Source organism: Silene latifolia, chromosome X (assembly GCF_048544455.1).
Source record: "Silene latifolia isolate original U9 population chromosome X, ASM4854445v1, whole genome shotgun sequence".
NCBI classification, from domain to species: Eukaryota; Viridiplantae; Streptophyta; class Magnoliopsida; order Caryophyllales; family Caryophyllaceae; genus Silene; species Silene latifolia.
In genome coordinates this window covers 112389196-112410818 of record NC_133537.1, presented here as the reverse complement: position 1 = coordinate 112410818, position 21623 = coordinate 112389196, and the positions used below count along the sequence as shown (strand labels likewise).

The window sequence follows — 21623 nt, the reverse complement described above, 5'->3', positions numbered from 1 at the left end:
TATAATTATCATAAGACAATGCAACAAACAACTTATCTCATGCCAACAATACAATAATAATTCATCATATAAACAAGCCACCAATTTACCAATTAAACATAGTTGACTAGTTAACCTACCTTTAGCAAATCTTCACAATTTCAACAATTAAATTTAGAAAGTTTCTTCCACAAATCCACCACCTAATCAACAATTAAATTATATATAATTATAAACTAATCTTATTAATGAATTTAAGATGTAAACTACCCAAAATACTCCCGCAAAAACCGTCACAAACGCCACCCTCATACATGGTTGACCCGCGGTGGTCAACCCGTCGGTCAACAATCCCCATGGCCACAGTCCGGTCAACGGGTGGTCAAAGGTGCGGGCAAAGGTCAAGCGTAAATAATTGATGTGAGGCGATAAAATAACTTACCACAATTAATTAGCGAGAGATGAAAATTCCGTCTTAAGGTTGACTCACAAAATTGCTCTTCCTCACAAATTATATGTTGAGTTTTTGATGTGGAATAAATATGATGGTGACATATGAGTTGGATATATAAATATAGATTGGCAGGTGGGTGTGGAAAGTTCTAGAAAGTTGCATAAATTATTAAACTAAACAAAATATCTAGGTAGTATAAATAACACCCAAACCACATACTACCTTCCCCTTCACTCGGTCCAACTGTGACCAATACACGGTCTAATTGTGGTCCTTGCACCCGGTTTCTATTTTTTATTTTCTTTTCTTTTTACGATAACAATAATTATTTATTCACATCTTATAAATTATAAATTATTAATTAAAAATGCGGAGTATTACAGTCTTCCCTCCTTAAAAAGAACTTCGCCCCGAAGTTCACCACACTTCATTGCCCTAACCAAACAATTAAAAAGGTAACCTACATGCACTTTAGTTAAATTACTATCATTTAAGACCAAAATTAAACGTGCTATTATATTCTACCCCCGTAAAAGAAAATGTTACGTCATCGTAACCATCATACCTTAAGCAAATAAATGGGGATACTTCTCTTTTATCTCAGCTTCAACTTCCCAAGTAGCTTCCTCTATATTATGATTAGACCAAAGAACGTTCACCAATGCAATCTCACTATTTCTAGTCTTCCTCACTTTTCTGTCCAAAATATCCTAAGCCACCTCCACATAAGATAAATTCTCATCCATCTCAACTGTCTCAGCTGCTAACACATGAGTAGGATCACTCACATATTTCCTCAACTGTGAAACATGAAAAACATTATGAACTCTTGCCAAGGCTCGTGGTAGTGTGCAAGACGATATGCCACTTCACCAACTCTATCTAAAATCTCATAAGGCCCAATGTATTTCTGACTCAGCTTTCCTCTCTTTCCAAAACGCATCACCCCCTTCATTGGTGACACTTTCAATAATACTTTGTCTCCCACAACAAACTCAATCTCACTTTTCTTCAAATTTGCATAACTCTTCTGTCGATCTTGTGCAGCTCTCATCTTCTGTCTGATCACATGTGCCTGCTCAACCATCTCCTGGATCAAATCCGGCCTCAGTGTCACGACATCAGTGACATCATCCCAACAAACTGGACTCCTATACTTCCTTCCATACAAAGCTTCAAAAGGTGTCATACCAATGCTAGCATGATAATTGTTATTATAAGAAAACTCTATCAAGTCTAACCTTTCCTCCCAAGATCCTCCAAACTCCAAGACACAAGCTCTCAAGATATCCTCTAATGTCCGAATAGTCCTCTCAGTCTGTCCGTCTGTTGCTAGATCAAACACAGCACTCATATTCAAGGTTGTACCCATACACTCTTGCAACGCCAAAACCTAGAAATAAACCTCGAGTCACGATCAGAAACTATATCTTTTGGAATTCCATGCAGCTTCACAATATTTCTCACATAATCTTTAGCCAACTCAGCCTTACTCCAAGTATCTTTCATAGGAATAAAGTGTGCAGTCTTAGTAAGATGATCTATTATCACCCAAATCATATTATTGCCCTTCTGAGTCCGAAGCAAACCAACAATAAAATCCATAGAAATGTTCTCCCACCTTCATTCAGGCATATCTAAAGACTGTACCTTACCCAGTGGTCTCTTATTCTCACCTTTCACCCTCTGACAAGTTAAACTTCTTGAAACAAATTCAGCAACCTCCTTCATCCATGGCCACCAGAATATTTTCTTCAAATCTTTATATAATTTATCTCCTCCAGGATGCACAGAATATGGTGTAGAATGTGCTTCAGTCAAAATATTTCTTTTCAATTCCTCATCATCAGGTACACACCATCTCTCATCGATCTTCAACCCTTATCTTCCCCCACGGTGAACCGCGACGCCACGCCCTTATCAACGGTCGTGCGCTACCTCTCCGTCCTCGGGTCCCCCTTTTGCTTCTCTCTAATCTCAGCATACAACTCTGGCTCAATAGTTAAATCTCCAACTAAATCCCCTTTTCTTATCACACAAATTCCCATTTTCTCTAACTCATCTTGCAACTTCACACATGACATGCTGAACATAGAAGTGAGCAAGTTTAGGTCCGGACCGGACCGGACCATTTGGTCTAGACCTAACCCGGACCGAATTTTTTAGGTCCGGTCTTCGGTCCACATTTTTTGAGTTTTCGGTCTTCGGTACGGTCCGGACCAAACCCGGATATTTTAGTCCGGACCAAATGGACCGAATTTTATGTTTCTAAAGACTATTATTAGAATATTATAAACTAAATTACCATTTTATCTTCACAAGACATTATAAATTAATATTGAGTATTTTTTTCTCAAAAACAATCGTCTAATTATTCATCGACATTTAATTTAGTGAAACTTAAATGTAATTATCATACACGAAATAGTGAAAGAATTAGTTCTAGGTCAATTTCGGTCTAAGACCGGACCGGACCGAATATTTCGGGTTTGGTCCGGTCCAAGACCGAAAGTTTTAGGTCCGGTCTTCGGTCCACACAAATTTTATTTTCGGTCTTTGGTCCGGTCCGGTTTAGTCCGGTCCGGTCTTGGACCGATGCTCAGCCCTAGCTGAACATAAAGCATGAATAGACTTCCTACTCAAAGCATCTGCCACCACATTAGCCTTCCCTTCATGGTAAACTATCTCCATATCATAATCTCCAATCAACTCTATCCATCTCCTCTGCCTCATATTAAGCTCTTTCTGGGTATAAATATACTTAAGACTTTTATGATCAGAAAATACCTTGAAAGTATCTCCATACAAATAATGCCTCCACAATTTAAGATCAAACACGACCGCCCCCAGCTTCAGGTCATGCGTCGGTTAATTTTCTTCATATTGTTTCAACTGTCTTGAAGCATAAGCTATCACTTTCCCTCTTTACATTAGCACACATCCTAACCCATTCTTTGAACCATCAGTATATACCTCAAAATTCTCACTTCCTTCAGGTAAAGCTAAGATAGGAGTTGTGGTCAAGCGTTCCTTTAAGGTTAGAAAAGCTGTCTCACAACACTCATCCCACTTGAACCTGTTCTCCTTCCTCATCAAAGCAGTCAAAGGCTTAGCTACCTTAGAGAAATCTTTCACAAATCTCCTATAGTAACTAGCCAACCCCAGAAAATGTCTTACGTCAGCCATGTTTTTCGGCGTCTCCCAATTAGACACCGCCTCAATTTTACCTGGATCAACTGACACTCCCTCTTTTGACACCACATGCCTAAAAAATGCTACCTTATCCAACCAAAACTCACACTTACTCAATTTAGCATATAAGTCATTTTCCCTCAAGGTCTGCAACACAATTCTCAAATGCTTCTCATGCTCCTCTTTATTCTTAGAATACACCAATATATCATCAATAAAGACAACAACAAAGTGATCAAGGTAAGGACTAAACACTCTATTCATCAAATCCATAAACACTGCAGGTGCATTAGTCAAACCAAAAGGCATAACCACAAATTCATAATGTCCATACCTCGTCCTAAAGGCAGTCTTAGGAATATCCTCCTCCTTAACTCTCAACTGATGGTAACCGGGCCTCAAGTCGATCTTAGAGAAGACTCCAGCTCCACTCAGCTGATCAAATAAATCATCAATTCGGGGCAAAGGATACATATTCTTAATCGTCAAATTATTCAACTCACTGTAATATATACACAACCTCATACTCCCATCCTTCTTCTTAACAAATAAAACTGGTGCACCCCAGGGTGATACACTTGGCCGCACATAACCCTTATCTAACAACTCCTCAAACTGCTTCTTCAACTCCTTAGGCCCTATTCTGTAACGTGCTTTAGAAATAGGTCTCGTACCAGGTTTCATCTCAATATTAAAATTCACATCTCTCTTTGGTGGCAATCCCGGAATCTCATCTGGAAAAACATCCCGAAACTCACTCACCACAGGAATCTCTTCTGCGCCCTTCCCCTCCTCACGCAGGTCTCTCACGTGACATAAGATCAACTCTCCTCCCTTCCTCAAACACAACTTCAGGGTAATTGTTGATATAAGTCTCACCTTTGATTTCACCACAAATCCCATATAAGACTCTCTTACTCCCTTTGGTCCTTTCAAGGATACTTTCTTTTGATGACAGTCAATAAAGGCTACATTTTTACTCAACCAATCCATCCCCAAAATAATTTCAAAACCACCTAAAGGAAATTATATTAAGTCAATGGAAAATAAAACCTCCCCGATAATAATATTTATATTTTTATATATTTTGGTACAAGGTATAGACTCCCCATAAGGTATTGTTACTTCATCTTTTATTATTACTGGGTCAACTAATTCTAACACTTTAACATGGTCACTTGATATAATGAGTGGGTTTCTCCCGAATCAAATAAAACATAAGATGGTTTAGAATTGGTTAGAAAAGTACCCGAAACCACATGTGTATCTCCCTCAGCAGCCTCTTTACCCATCATGAACAATTTACCACTGCTCTTTGCGCCACCCTGCACCATTGATGCCGACACCGTGCCCGACTTCACGACATTGTTCTGGTTCCCTTCATTTCCATTGCCTTGATTATTGTTGAAGCGATTCTGAAAGTTGTTGTTGTTGTAGATCCTTTGATTATTCCAAGACCCATTAAAACGATTGCTTCCATAACTAGGTGCGGGTGTCTTGTACTCATTTGAATTGCCGCCACCAAATCCTCCATTCTTACTATTCCTTCTCGCAGTAGTCCTAAACTCAACTATCTTACGACCAAATCTACCACATCCATAGCACTGTTGCTTGCTCTAACCACTTACACCACTCGCCCCCAAGCTACGGCCGAACCCACCACCACTCACGGTCCCTCCTGCAGAAAATGATCGGTATTGATTGTAGTTCTGCTTCTTGCTCCCTCCAGCACCCTCACTCGTAGTCTCCTCCTTTCTCTTTTCTCCCTTGTCTTTCTTTTCCTCCTTAACCATATCAGCAATTCTCTCAGCATGTTCTTCTCTTTGATATACCTCCTCCACAATACTTGGCTCCCCAGGTGCAAGTCTCTTCTCGATGCGCGTAGTTAATCCCTTCTCGAACCTCACCTCTCCATAGTTTAAGTCCGACACATACTCAACTAGCTCCATGAATCTGTTATGATAGTCTTCTATTGTCATCTCTTCCGTCATCTTAAATGCATCAAACTCTGACCTCGTCCTACTCCGAACGTGTTCAGGTACGAACACTCCTCTCATAGTATCCTTAAATCCCTTCTAGGTGACAAATGGTCCATCACTCTCCTTCCATGCTTCCCTGATTACTGCCTTGTTACGATTTCGCCACAATCCAGGCTTTCCTTTCAAGTACTGAGCAGCCTGATCCACTTTCATCTCCTCAGGGCAGTCCAACAGTTCAAAGAAGTTATCAAACTCCCTGCACCAATCTCCTAGTAAAGATGGTTCGCCTAGTTCATCATACTTTATCGGATTATGACGAACAATGATAGCACTCATCTTAGCAGGATCCATTGTAACAGTTTTCAATGTCAAAGCAGTTGTTAAAGCCTCATTTGTTGTAATAAGCCAATCAATCTCTTCATGTGACATAGCTGTGGATGTAGCTCTCTTTGGTGCCATTTTTGGGTTCTATTAAGAATAAAAAAGAAACATAAATTTCCGTTTTAAAAGAATTTTCTGGTATAAGGTATAAGATAAAATTCTTGCATACAAAAGAATATGTGATTGGTCGAGCTGGTCTTTGCCCGACCAACCACCGTGACACAATTTCTCCACGGCCTACTCACTGCCCTTCCTCTTCTTTTCTTCAAATTAATTATTCTTTACACATGCTTAGTCTTTAATTCATGCAATTTTATAATTCTATGCTTATAGGTTCAGGGCAACACATACCGTATATCTCTAGACATGTAATTCTAAGCATGTAATTCACGTATATACAACCAATTTCATATAAAGATGCAATAACTCAATTAATTCATGTTTCTCCAATTTATGCCATTCCTGATAAGCCAAGAAAATTTTCCTGAGTAATTATGCCACAAATTAAAACAAGCTCAAAATAATTTCAATCCACCATAACTGCCATCTCATAGGCCACACGCCTCTCTCTTCTCATCCGTCTCTAAATTTCTTACCTTTTGTTCTCATATTGCAAATAAAGTTAGTAACTTTCACAACTTCAAAACACAATTAGACCCGTAAGGCAAAACATCCACGCTAACTACCCACTCTCTTAACCTTCCTCGAGGTGACCGGCTTAAAACTGAAAAGGGCCAGATCAAGGGCGTCTCCCTAACCTCAGAAAAGGGCTCCTAGACAGTTTCTACCCCGGGTTCATTTTATTAGACTCATCATAAGTTCATTAAATTCATTTCTTTAGGCCTTAGGAACGTTCGCTCTGATACTGATAGGGTTAATTTCAGTCATTGGCCTATCAAAATAAATCCTAAATTACTACTAACTGGTAACTAGTGGTAAGAAGGGGTCGAATACACATGGAGGCAAGTTTAATTGTTCTAGTTTGTTTATATTTAAGTTCGTCTTAAGGTAACCAATTTCTTGAGGGTTTGTTTGTTTGTTTCTAAACTAATTGCGATTTGAATAAAGACAAATTCAATAATATTAAAGAGTCTAGGAATTGAGTTCACTAGGTAGTCATCCAAGGGTGAGATTTAATTCATTGATTGGGCAACTTATATTGTTGAAAGTCATACGATCGGTCGATTCTAATATGTATTTTTAGATCTAAACTCAACATGTGATCGCTATTATCAAGTCAGTCTAATTCAATTATCGTGGCCTATACTAATCTTAACCCGGCCGCTGAAAATCCTAATTTGCAAGACTAATTAACCAATTCTGATCAGTAATTAATTGATTATATGTAAGACAACAATTGAACAACAATCAAAAGCAATTTAATAATCAATTCATTAATTAACCCTTTTCTAACAACCTAGATCCCCTTTCACCCTAGAATATGAAATTAGCTACGCATACTAATGGCAATAATAACAATAATAATTATAGAAGACATAATTAAAAGCATAAAAGATGAATAACAAATATTGAATGAAATAGCACTTAAATTAATAATAACTAAAGAGGGATTAGAGAATACCGTAATTAAAGAGTGTTTAGATCCGGAAACAATAATGATAAAACTAAACTTAGAGTTTTTAAGAGAGTTCTAGGGTAAAATAATACTAAGCTAGGTAAAATAAAGCGTAAATAAACATAGGGTACGAATTGGGTATTTATAGTAAAACACAACCGACTTATGGAAATTATGGAAAATCCCTCAGCTCAATGTGTACTTGATCGAGCCTAGGTGCACTCGATCGAGTACACTACTTCTTCGATCGAGTCTGCTTAGGATTTATCGGGTATACTCCCTTTTCAACTCTTATCTTCGTGTCGTCTTCTTAATTTCTCTTGTAATACTACGTTTTTCTAAGTCCTGTTACTCGGCCGAATAGGGCTTACTCGGCCGAGTAATGCGTCATGTGTTTCTGGTCAGGCTACTGTCCAGGAAAACTCTGTCGAGTATGGTAATACTCGACTGAGTAAGGGATACTCGGCCGAGTATTCTCTATACTCGACCGAGAATCCGGTCTGACGGGGATTATTTCCGCGGTTTGATTAAAGACGATTAGAGTTATAAATTGAGATTTACTATTTCACTTTTCATTTTTTTTTTACAAAACCTAAAACATTTTGCGTAACTCTAATCACCTCTAATATCTCCCAAGATCGTTGATTGTTCGAGAGTCCTTGTTCTTTCCTCTCTTGCTTCGATTGCGTCAGTAAGCCACTAGTCCTATAAGTTTTGTGAGTTTGTCTTTTAGGGTTTACCCTAGTATTGGAATTTGGGGAAAGGGGTTGTTTTGCATGATTGTGATTGGATTGTATGATTGTTGTTAGGTGGAGAATTCGTAGAAGAGCAGTTCTAGCTTCCTTGTTGACCCGTATCAGATTTGTGCTAAGGCAGTGTTTCCCTACTCAGTCGATTGCGTAATTAATTTAAGATTGATGATTGTGATGTTGTGATTTAATTGATATGGTAATATTGTTGTTGATTGTGCTTTGGAATATCGGAGTTGGTATGGATTGATAATGATGGTGAGGTTCTTCCTCGGCTGAGTGGAGTCACTTGCGGAAGTGGCTTCACGCCCTTGATTCGCCCCTTGAGGAACCCGCCACAATAGGGGATGTGCACATTAAGGAACATAGGTTGTTTATCGTTGTGTCAAGCGGGACTTAGGTGGGCAAGGTTGCAGTCCCTCACTTGCGGTGAGAAATATTTGTCGTGGCAGTAATCTGGCAGGACTACACACTTAAGTGTGTAGTTAGTTATGAGATGAGATTGTGAATTGGAGATGATTGTGGAACAGTTGCTTTGACATCGTTGTATTTTGTCTTATTTTGATTATGCAGTGAACTGACCCCATTGTTGTTTTAAATTTGTGGTGATCCATTCGGGGATGCTGAGCAGATTGTGACAGGTGATGATGGTCTTTAGCTACGGGCATGAGATGGAGAGTGATCACTTAGAGTCTAGCTTTCGCTGTTACGAGTTTAGCTGTTTTGATTTCAGTTGTATTGAGTTTAGCAAACATTTCTTTTGAGTTGATTTTAAGATATTGTAACCGTTTAAACTTTATACTTTAATAAATGTTGTGGAATGGTTTCGTTTGATATACTATCCTCGGGCAAACGAGATGGTAACAGTCTCTTATGCTAGGGTGGTCCTTAATAAGGGACCTTGGTATGTGGGGGTGTTACAAAGTGGTATCAGAGCGACGATTCTGGAACCTAAAACCAATGAACCTAATGAACATAGGGAGTCTAAATAAAATGAACCCGGAGAGAGTTTTTTGGAGCTACCGCAACGACTTAGGAGACGTCCTGAAGTCGCATTGAGGCCCTTACAATATGAAGCCGGTCAACATGGGGGTGTCTTGGGGATTGTTGTGTGTTTAAAGTTATGTGTGTTGTACTTGTAGTTGTGATTCTTGTGGAGTTTTTGGATGAAATGAGAAGGTGAATTGCGTAGTTGATCATGATAGACTTTGAGCATGATGTATGATTTATTACTTGGCTTTTGAAGGGTAGTCAAGTTTTGAGATATCGAATTGCATGTTTAACTATATTCTCGTAAGTATATAGCTCATTTTTTGCATGACTCGGCCGAGCAAGGCGGGTACTCGACCGAGTAAGGGATACTCGGCCAAGTAACTAAGCACTCGACTGAGTGTTAGTTTGTGTATAAGAATCAGTAGCTACTGGTTGTGATCACACGGCCGAGTAAGAGGGGTACTCGACCGAGTGAGGCATACTCGGCCGAGTAACATGTATACTCCACCGAGTGTGTTTTATGTGTTTTTGAAGTTGGCTACTAGAGTGGAATACTCGGCCGAGTAGTATCATTACTCGACCGAGTAGTCCTTACTCGACCAAGTGTTTCACAGTACTTGGTCGAGTACTTTTTTTGGCAGAGGTTTTTGTTTATTTTGAGTTGTAGGCAATGTGCTTATGTTTCTTTGGTTATATCAGCTCACAATGCCGCCAAAGAGGTCAGCTGCATACATCCAAGCTTCTGAGGTTAGTTCTACAGACTTTGCGAGATAATCAGTTATATGCCAAGCTATCTAAATGCAAGTTTTGGTTAGAGAAAGTGGTTTTGATGGGTCATGTGATATCTAGGGAGAGTGTGTCGGTGGATCCTAGCATGATTGAGGCAGTGACCAAGTGGGAATTACCGAAGAATGTTGCTGAGATTCGGAGTTTCTTGGGTTTAGCTGGCTACTACCGGAGAATCGTGAAAGACTTTTCTAAGGTTGCGAGACCTATGACAGCGTTGATGCGGAAAGAGACCAGATTTCGCTGGGATGAGAGTTGTGAGACGGCGTTCCAAACCTTAAAGGAGCATTTGACCAAAGCTCATATTCTATCTCTAACTGAGGGAAGTAGGAACTTTGAAGTATACATCGATGCTTCAAAGAATGGTTAGGGTTGTGTTCTAATGCATAATGGGAGAGTTATAGCTTATGCGTCAAGGCAGCTGAAGCCGTATGAGGAGAACTATCCTACGCATGATTTGGAGTTGGGTGCAGTTGTTTTTGCTCTTAAGATTAGGAGGCACTACCTTTATGGGCCACCCTTTAAGGTGTTATCAGATCATAAGAGTCTGAAGTATATCTACACATAGAAAGAGCTGAACATGCAATAGAGGCGGTGGATGGAGTTGATTGGGGACTATGACATGGAGATTATCTATCACGAGGGTAAGGCCAATGTTGTGGCAGACGCTTTGAGTAGAAATAGTGTACATTCGTTATGTACAGTTATGTCTTTGTTGAAGCTAAGGGATGAGATGTCCAAGATGGGGATTCATATGATTCGAAAAGGGGATGCCATCGGGGACTTGATGATCGAACCGGACTTGTATTATGACATAAAGAGGAAATAAGATCTTGATCCAAAGATTCAAGAATGGAAGTCAAGGGTAGAGAGTGGCACGGTTTCGAGGTTTTCTATCCACATAGATGGGAGTGTTCATTTTGATGGGAGATGGTGTGTTCCTAGGGATGCGGACTTGAAAAGGTTGATCATGATGGAGGCTCATTGCACTCCTTATTCATTTCACCCAGGGGGTGACAAGCTTTATAAGGACTTAAAGAAAATGTTTTGGTGGCCTAATATGAAGAAAGATATGGCCGAGTTCGTGGCCAAGTGTCTAACTTGCCAGAGAGTAAAAGGTGAGCAACGTAGACCACAAGGTAAGATTCAGTCACTTGAGGTGCCAGAGTGGAAGTAGGAGTCGATCTCTATGGACTTTATCGTGGGGTTACCAAGGACTCAGCAAGGTAACAATATGATTTGGGTGATCGTCGATCGTTTAACAAAGTCAGCTCACTTCATTCCGATGAAGGATATTTGGACCAAGATACAGTTAGCCTTGGGTTATAGGAAACATGTGGTTCGGTTACATGGTGTGCCAAAGGATATAGTGTCGGATCAAGATGCGAGGTTCATATCATGGTTCTGGCAAAAGTTGCAGGATTCGATGGGCACGACCTTAAAGATGAGTACAGCTTTTCATCCTGCCACAGATGGTCAGGCTGAGAGGACTATCAAGACCTTAGAGGACATGTTGAGGGCTTGTGCTATAGAGTTTGATGGAAGTTGGGAAGATAAGCTGGACTTGATTGAGTTTTCATACAACAACAGCTATCACACCAGCATTGGGATGGCACCGTTTAAGGCTTTATATGGCAGGAAGTGCAGGAGTCCAATTTGTTGGGACGACAGTGCAGAGACAGTTGTTTTAGCACCACTGATGGTGCAGGATATGATTGAGCAAGTTCGCATGATTCGTCAAAAGATGAAAGCAGCTCAAGACCGCCAAAAGAGTTATGCAGATTTGCACTACAGGGACATTGAGTTCGTAGTAGATGACAAGGTGCTTTTTAATGTGTCACCTATGCGAGGGGTGATGAGGTTTGGCAATAAAGTGAAGTTGAGCCAGAAGTTTATCGGCCTGTATGAGATCTTAGATCGCATTGGTGAAGTAGCATACCGGCTAGCTTTACCACCATCGTTGGATCGAGTTCACAACGTGTTTCATGTTTTGCAACTCCGGAAGTATGTGAGTGATCCGTCACATGTGCTTGGGGTTGAGAACATAGAGCTAGGTGAGTCTCTAACTTATGCGGAGGTTCCCAGAGAGATCTTAGATCGAAAAGTACGCAAGACAAGGAATGGTGAGACCGTCTTACTAAAGGTACTTTGGACTAATCACATTGTGGAAGAGGCCATATGGGAACTAGATGAGTCGATGCGAGAGAGTTTTCCTCACTTTTTCGATCAGGTATGTTCGGTTATGAGGACGTAACCGTTTTCTTTTAAGGGGGGTAGGAGATGGTCGCATGCTTGTTTTTTGTTGTTTTTGGGATTAGCTGGGGTTAACATAGCTATGTTTTGTCACCTTTTCAAGTTTGAGTTGGGTGTGTTATTATGTATAGTGGGAGTTGTTCGTACTTGGAGTAGTTGTTGTTGTTGTTGTTGTTGAGCATTTGTGTTGTGTTTGTTGGTTTTGTTTTGAGTATGGTATGAACTTCGGGGACGAAGTTCTTTTTAAGGAGGGAAGACTATAATACTACGTTTTTCTAAGTCATGTTACTCGGCCGAATAGGGCTTACTCGGCTGAGTAATGCGCTGTGTGTTTCTGGTCAGGCTACTGTACAGGAATACTCGGCCGATTATGGTAATACTCGGCCGAGTAAGGGATACTCGGCCGAGTATTCTCTATACTTGACCGAGTATCCGGTCTGACGGGGATTATTTCCGCGGTTTGATTAAAGACAATTAGAGTTATAAATTGAGATTTACTGTTTCACTTTTCATTTTTTTTACAAAACGTAAAACATTCTACGTAACTCTAATCACCTCTAATCTCTCCCAAGATCGTTGATTGTTCGAGAGTCCTTGTTCTTTCCTCTCTTGCGTCGATTGCGTCGGTAAGCCACTAGTCCTATAAATTTTGTCAGTTTGTCTTTCAGGGTTTACCCTAATATTGGAATTTGGGGAAAGGGGTTATTTTGGATGATTGTCATTGGATTGTATGATTGTTGTTAGGTGGAGAATTCGTAGAAGAGCAGTTCTAGCTTCCTTGTTGACTCGTATCAGATTTGCACTAAGGTAGGGTTTTCCTACTCAGTTGATTGTGTAATTGATATAAGATTGATGATTGTGATGTTCTGATATAATTGATATGGTAATATTGTTGTTGATTGTACTTTGGAATATCGGAGTTGGGATGGATTGATTATGATTGTGAGGTGCGTCCTCGGCTGAGTGGAGTCACTTGCGGGACTGGCTTCACGCCCTTGATTCGCCCTTTGTGGAACCTGCCACAAGAGGGTATGTGCATATTAAGGAACATGGGTTGTTGCTCGTTGTGTCGAGCGGGGCTTAGGTGGGCAAGGCTGCGGTCCCCCATTGGCGGTAAGGATTACCTGTCGCGACAGTAATCTGGAAGGACTACACACTTAAGTGTGTAGTCAGTTATGAGATGAGATTGTGAATTGGAGATGATTATGGAACAGTTGCTTTGACATCGTTGTATTTTGTCTTATTTTTATTATGCAGTGAACTGACCCCGTTGTTGTTTTGTAAATCTGTGGTGATCCATTTGGGGATGATGAGCAGATTGTGATAGGTGATGATGAGTTTTAGCTACGGGGACAAGATGGGGAGTAATCACTTTGAGTCTAGCTTTCGCTGTTACGAGTTTAGCTGTTTTGATTTCAGTTGTATTGAGTTTAGCAAACATTTCTTTTGAGTTGGTTTTGAGTCATTGTAACCGTTTAAACTTTATACTTTAATAAATGTAGTGGAATGGTTTCTTTTGATATACTATCCTCGGGCAACCGAGATGGTAACAGTCTCTCATGCTAGGGTGGTCCTTGGTAAGGCGCCTTGGTATGTGGGGGTGTTACATCTCTTCCTTTATCCTTCTAGATTCTCGTGCCATGCTCCATGTTTTCCTTCATGCCCACTCCGCGATGCTTATTTCATTCGTTTGCTCCTCAAATGCATCATTCCTGCATTAAACATCAAATAGCGGAAGTAAGTTGATGATTTTTTGCCTTGTGTTCAGCAATATTGGAGTAAATTTTGGCAAGGTACTAAAATGTTTAAGGTGGTCATGAAATTGAAAAGCTTGAAGAAACCTCTGAAAGAACTGAATAAAACTCTTTTTGCTGATGTGGAGAATAGCACTGCCCATGCCTGGAAGATTTTGGATGCTATTCAGACTGCTCTATCTTCGAACCCAACTGATCCTCAGCTTATTTCTCAAGAAAGAGAAGCATCACAGACATATAGAGATCTTCAAAATGCTTGTGACAGTTTTCTTCTTCAAAAGTCTAAAGCTTCTTGGGTCAACCAAGGTGATAACAATACTAGATACTTCCACAGCTTACTCAAAGGGAGAAGTACTAAATCCAAGGTGTTTAGAATTACTGATGTTGCTGGTCATACTTTTACTGATGGAGACAAAATTCAAGATGCCTTTCTAGGTTATTATGAGCGCTTTCCGGCACTTCGCAATCATTACTCTGTGAATTTTCCTTTGGTTCAAATTGGGTAAACTTTGTACCCAGGATCATTGGGCTATTTTATTATCCCCAGTTTCAAAAAAAGAAGTTAAAGATGCCATTTTTGCTATTCCCAACCATAAGGCACCAGGGCCTGATGGTTTCTCTAGTGCTTTTTTCAAAGATAGTTGGTCTATTGTGGGTGATGATGTGTGTGCTGCAGTATTGGATTTCTTTGATACTGGCAAGCTTCTGCAGCAGGTGAATCATACTTTTATAACCCTTATCCCCAAATGTGACCTGCCTCAGAATGTTACACAATATAGGCCTATTTCTTGTTGCAACATCTTGTATAAGGCCATCTCCAAAATTCTATGTACTAGGCTTGCTTCTGTTCTCCCTGATATCATTAGTCCCAACCAGGGTGGTTTTGTTAAGGGGAGGACAATTATTGAGAATATATTAATTTGTCAGGATATTGTGAGATTGTACAATAGGAAATCTGTCTCTCCAAGGTGCTTGATGAAAGTGGACTTAAAAAAAGCTTATGATTCTGTCCAATGGGATTTCCTTGAGAGTATGCTACATGCCCTGAACTTTCCTGCAAAATTCTTTCATTTAGTGATGACCTGTGTTAGAAATGCCTCTTACTCTCTTGTTTTGAATGGTGTGAATTTTGGGTATTTTCGTGGTGCCAAGGGCCTAAGGCAGGGAGACCCTATCTCCCCACTCCTCTTCACAATTACTATGGAGTACCTGTCTAGAATCCTGGACCATGTTACTACTACCATGAAGTTCAAGTACCATCCTTTGTGTGGAGGCCTTAAACTCTCTCATCTCCTCTTTGCTGATGACCTGCTACTTTTTTCCAAAGGAGATGCTTCTTCAATAATGATCCTCTTGAGAGCCTTTGCTACATTTTCTCTTTGCTCTTTGGACTCCAAATGAATGCTATGAAGTCTAATATCTACTTCAATGGAGTTCCTAGTTCTACTAAAGTGATATCTTACTTGTTTGGTTTTATTGAGGGGACCACTCCCTTTAAATATCCTGGGAGTCCCCATTGTGGGTGAGGCTCTCAATGCAACAAAGTGTGCGGTGCTTATTGATAATATCACAGCTAGAATTAAAGGTTTTGGAGCAAAAAAATTATCCTATAGTGGCAGGCTCACCCTTGTTCAATCTGTACTAACCTCCCTGTACAGTTATTGGGCCACTATCTTCTTAATTCCCAAAGGTGTCCTAACAAGAATTGATTCTATTTGTAGGAACTACTTGTGGGATGGTTCTGCAGATTATATCAGGTCATCTATGGTTAGTTGGGAAAAAGTTTGCTCTCCTAAATGTGAAGGAGGACTGGGAATTAGACATAGTCTCTATTGGAATGCAGCTGCCATTGGTAAGCTGGCCTGGTGGGTTTATACCAAATCTGACAGCCTGTGGGTTAGATGGATAAACCATGTCTACCTGAAAGGCCAAGATTGGGACACTTAATCACCAAAATCTGAGGTTTCATGGAGCTGGAAGACTATTTGTAAGGTTAGAGATACTTTTTCTGTGGGTTATTGTGCTGGGCAGTGGACTGCAAACCCAGCTGGATATACAGTATCCAGTGGGTATCAGTGGCTCAGACAGAAACAGCCACTGGTTCTTTGGTCTAAGATTGTGTGGAATTCTTGGAGTGTTCCAAAGCATACTTTCACAAGCTGGCTGATTACAAGGGAGGCTTTGCCATTAAAAGTTCGCCTGTTTCAGTTGGGTATTATCCAAGATGAGAAATGCTTGATATGTGGTAATGCTGCTGAAACTCACTCCCATTTGTTTCAGCAATGTATTTTTCTGCTCAAGGTGTTAAAGAAGGTTAGTGCAATCTTGCATATTATCTTGCCTGCTACAAACCTGTTACTTTGGATTCAAGCTAAACCTTGGGCCAAAGTGAAGAAAATGGTTACTATTGCATGGATTCAGGCTGTTCACTACTACATTTGGCGACAACGGAACCAAATCAGAGTTGATGGCTTCCTGAACCATCCTGATAGAGTAGTTCACGAGATTAGGTGTACACTGAGAATTCGTGCTATGTATTGGTTTAAGCTTGTTAGAACGAGTAGAGAGAAAGCATGGCTTATGTCAGTTAGCTCCTAATTGTCATAAATTATGCTTAAATTGTACCGTTGTGGTAGTTTGTAATAGTTTGTTCTTGGTTATTAATGAGAAGCTAACATTTCACCAAAAAAAAAAAAAAAAAAAAAAAATAGCGGAAGTAAAAACATTCTAACATAAAAGTCATGTAATTAATATAAATTAGCACGAAAACCGTATGAAAAGTAATTAAGGGGAGACATAAATATGTATATAATTATGACTCATCAAACTCCCCCAAACCATCTCTTTGCTTGTCCTCAAGCAAAGCATCACACAATACAAAAGGCAATCATACAAATGGCGCATAAACAGCTCAGAGCTAATGTTGATGTACATACAAATCCCAAGCTATCCATATCTGTAACAAAGTAATGACCAAGGTGTACCAATAAAACAAATTCAAAGGCACGGGTAATAGAAAATGTAGCTCAAGTCTCATGTCACCATACTATAGACGAATGTCAAATACCTTTCGATCTTGCAAGACAAATTAGTCGAATTCTCGCGGATTCACTCATGCACTCATAAGTATGGGGGATTTATATGTGAAGATAGAAAGAAGTAGAAACACTCACTCAACTTATGAAACATGCATGCAATCTAATGTGATAGAGATTTTCCCAACTAATATGCATTCACAATGTAGATAAAAGTACATGTACCAGAACAATAAGGATGGCAAATGGGGAAAGGTAGAAATGGTTTGTGCCAAGGCACGTTATGGATATGTAAGGCTAAGACGGCAGTCGCAGCGCTAAACCAAAACCAATTCTAGACAAAAGTAAGCATGAATACAACCTAACTAGAGAAATCATCTCAACTTTACAACACATGACAGCTTATGAAGTACTCTCCAAATATGCATTAGACTCTAGTAAACATCTTTTCGATCCTTGACAAAACCAAAACGAAGCGATCAATTTCTTTTCATTTTTTTTTTCAATTCTCTTTTTTTTCTTTTTCGATTTTTTCTTTCTTTTTTTCTTTTTTCTTTTGCTTCATATTTTTTTTCTTTTTCCAACACAAGGATACAACACAATTGCTAATAAGTACTTTGCCATACCCACATGACAATAACTCCCAACCCAACCATAATAGCAAAGTAGACACGAAAAATAAGCAACTGTGACTGTCCCGAAAAGGTAGGCAAATTCTGGGATTGTAGCTCATATGATGTATTTTAAAGTTGGCTACAAGGGTTCAAACGAGCTAAACAAAAGGTAATGTAAGGCTTATTTGAACGGTAAGAATCGCCTATCCATATGTACTTAGTCAAATAAAAGCAATAAAAATATCAAGAAATCAATGTCACACTAATGCATTTGATATTACACAATCCACAAGGAGAAACCACACTCAAGCCTAAATAACAAATGAGACCAGTTTTTTGATGTTCATGGCCTAGGGGCTCTATAGACCTTAGCATTTAAGTAGTTTACCAACATAATTGTGTCAAATCTAATTAGTATAAGGCATGGCAATACGGTCAAGACTCGAGTTATGAGCTTTGTTTTCACGAATAACGGGTCAAAACAATGTACATGGACAACTTAATTGGGTTTCAAATGCAAAAAATGCAATTTAACATCATTGTTATCTAATGCACCAAGACTCGACTTAAAACAAAGTAAAAACATGTTTATGGAGTTTGAAGTTTTTTAATTTTTATGGCTTTTTGGTTTAAATGCACACAACATAAATAAATCACACAATATAATTAAAGACTCCACCCCCAAACCTAAATGTCACAGTGACCTCATTGTGACGCCTACAGCATAACAATCACATAAAAATTTCCAGCAACCTAAAGGACACATCTAATAGAAGGAATGGGAAATAACTAGATAGAATACAATAAAAGTGGATACAAGGGAAGAGAATATCGGGTAAGAGTGTAGGAGTTCCCCCAAACCAGCTGCAAAAATAGGGGGAAAAATGACCAACCGCGCAAATCCATCCAAGCCAACTACGTTTCTGACCCAAAACAAAAGGGTACTCGATCGAGCCCATCACCATTTACTCGAGTACTCATCCAACAGACAATTACCTGCATTTAAAACAAATGCCCATACAAGACACAATCAATACAACTTAAAGCACGTAATAGTAAATCAAAAAGTAGCGCGTGTCCTACACACAGACATAAGCAGCACCAATAAAAAGTCCAAACAAAGAAAATAAGCAATGAATTGAGTTCTGGCTCATCAAACTCAAAATCTAAAATAAAATATGAGCAAGTATGTTAATCGCTCTTCAAATCATCATCATTTGGAAGGACATGGGGTGCTTCATCTATCGTAGGAGCTTCATCAAAAACTTTGACGGCCTCCTCTCTAAAAATCTCGGCCTCCAAGGCATCCAGCTCAGCTTCTATGTCAACATTGTCATCAAAGCTATAAATTGGCTCAGGATGAGGCTCATCTCCATAAATCAACTTATCTATCTTATACACCTCCTTGCTCCATGGTCTTGACGCAGCAGCAGGGGCGTCGGACTGATTCCTGTCAAAACACGAAGTAAAGGAATCATGAATAGGTGGATCAACAACATGAAGCATATAACATGGAGCTATTGAATGGGACGCATTAAAGCGTTATCAAGAACAAATTTAATAGTGTCATCCCCAACTCTCAGTGTCAAATTACCATCCTTAACATCTATGAGTGCTCCTGTAGTGTGAAGGAACGGTCTACCTAGAATAATAGGGACTTGAGAGTCCTCAGCCATATCCATAACGATAAAGTCAACTGGAATGAAATACTTCCCTACTCTAACTGGCACATCTTCTAAGACACCTATAAGCTTCTTTAAAGATCTATCAGCCATTTGCAAGGTTATATTTGTAACACGGAGTTGATCCATATTTAACCTTTTGCATATAGAATGCGGCATGACACTAACACTAGCCCCTAAATTACAAAGGGCTTTATCAATAGCTATACTACCAATATGACAAGGAATATAAAAACTCCCTTGATCCTTTAGCTTTGGTGGTGAGTTAGCTTGCAATGCGGCCGCGCACTTTTGAGTGAATGCTACCGTCTCAACTTCATCAAAAGACCGCTTCTTGGACAAGATCTCTTTCAAAAACTTAGCATACGCCGACACTTGAGTTACTAATTCAGTAAATGGCACACTCACTTGAAGATTCTTCACTACCTCCATGAACCTCCCGAACTATTGTTCAAGCTTAGTCTTTTGCAATCTTTGTGGAAAAGGTAGTTGAATTTTAATTGGCTCGGCTTCTTTTGCTTTTGTAGTCGTTTTGGAAGCACCGTCGTCACTTATAGGGTGTACTCGATCGAGTCTAGTGGTCACTCAATCGAGGATCCTATTTTCTTCCAATGCCGTAGCTGAAACACGAGAAAATTTCAATTCTAGGGTGGTGTCCTCGATCGAGCCCGTGTTGTACTCGATCGAGTACTGTGGTTCCTCGATCAATCCTATTAGGGCTCGATCGAGTACTCACGTCTTTCCTCCTTTTTTGTCTTTTTGCTTATCCCGTGTTTGATCCTAGCTTAATTCTTTCTCGTCATCACTTAGCTCAAGATTACCCAATCCCTTAGGATGCATGTAAGGGACTTCCTCTTCATTAATGGGTACGTCCGGACTTTGATAAGTGGTACCGCTCCTCAAAGAAATAGCATTAACTTGCTCATGTGCTTGCTTACCTTGAGGAGGAAGATTTATGGGCTGTTTTGAAGGATTTTGAGCCGCCATTTGAGCAACTTGGGTATCAAACATCTTGTTGTGAGCTATTAGTTTGGAAATCTGAGCTGTTTGCTTTTGTTGAATCATCAAAATTTGTTGCAATAGAGCTTTCATCTTTGTCATCTCATTACTTGGAGCTTGAGAAGGGGGTTGCATCTGTTGAAAACCTCCTTGATTTTGCTTAACAAAGTTCCCTTGTGGTTGATTACCACGATTTTGAGGGATGATATAAGCATTTTGCTGTGGGGTTTGAGCAAATACATTCTGACTCCTTTCAGGGAAGAAATTAGAATAGGGAGTACCTTGCTTGAAAGACTGGAAAGCATAGACTTATTCAATGGTACTCATACACTTGGCCGCAGCGTGGCCATCTATCCCACATCTCTCACAAGACACCTCTTGTTGAACCATATGAACCGTTTCTTGCTTATTACCCAAAGATTGGATAGTCTTCAATTCGGCTATTTGAGCCGTTAAGGCCTCCAGCTGTGCCACAATAACATTGTCTGAACCACTTCCTCTCTTAATACCTCTGGGGTTACCATACTCAGCAGTGTAAGTAGCTATCTGATCAATCAACTTCCAAGCATTACCATCATTAGTATTATCTTGGAATCTCCCATTGGCAGCGGAATCAAGCAAAGCTCTGTGATCGTCATACAACCCGTTGTAAAACTGGTTGCAAAGGAACCAAATCTGGAAGCCATGATGAGGGACGGGTCGAACTAGCCTTTTGAAACGAACCCAGGCCTCATTAAGGTCTTTGGTAGGACCTTGTTTAAAACTCGTAATCTGGCTTCTAAGGGCATTAGTCTTCTGCGGTGGAAAATACCTCTTGTAGAATACAAGAGCTAGTGAAGTCCAGTTAGTGATTGATTCAGTCTCCATATCCAAGTCACGTAGCCATTATGCTGCATCATCTCTTAGAGAGAAAGAAAAAAGAGTCTGTTTGACTTGATCTTGAGTCACCCCAGCAGTCAAAGGAATAGAACAACAATACGTGACAAATTTCTCCATGTGCTTGGCAGGGTCCTCTCCAGCCTTTCCTCCAAATAGATTTCGCTCGAACAGGCTATATAAGACAGTTTGATCTCAAAGGTCCCTTTATCAGTGGTAGGGAGCTTAAAGCCTTTAGGAATAGAATCAATGGTGGGTTCGGAATGACTTGCCAAGGTCGAAATCTTCAATGTTGTAGAAATAACGGGCGCAGAAACTAAT

General features: G+C 39.8%; 1 protein-coding gene and 1 non-coding gene across 2 annotated transcripts; one reads left to right on the top strand and one right to left on the bottom strand.

Annotated features, from left to right (window-relative positions):
• Positions 1-999: 999 nt before the first annotated feature.
• Positions 1000-5616, bottom strand: LOC141618117 (uncharacterized). The gene is made up of 9 exons (XM_074435231.1): positions 5296-5616; positions 4875-5199; positions 3960-4641; positions 3551-3881; positions 2372-2502; positions 2084-2261; positions 1675-1826; positions 1299-1584; positions 1000-1143 (listed from the first exon to the last, which is right to left on the bottom strand). The coding sequence occupies exons 1-9, from the start codon at positions 5614-5616 to the stop codon at positions 1000-1002; spliced, it is 2550 nt and encodes an 849-aa protein (XP_074291332.1).
• Positions 5617-21105: 15489 nt separating this feature from the next.
• Positions 21106-21212, top strand: LOC141625624 (small nucleolar RNA R71). Its single transcript, XR_012535393.1, has one exon. It is a non-coding gene; the product is annotated as a small nucleolar RNA R71 (small nucleolar RNA).
• The last annotated feature ends 411 nt before the right edge of the window (positions 21213-21623 follow it).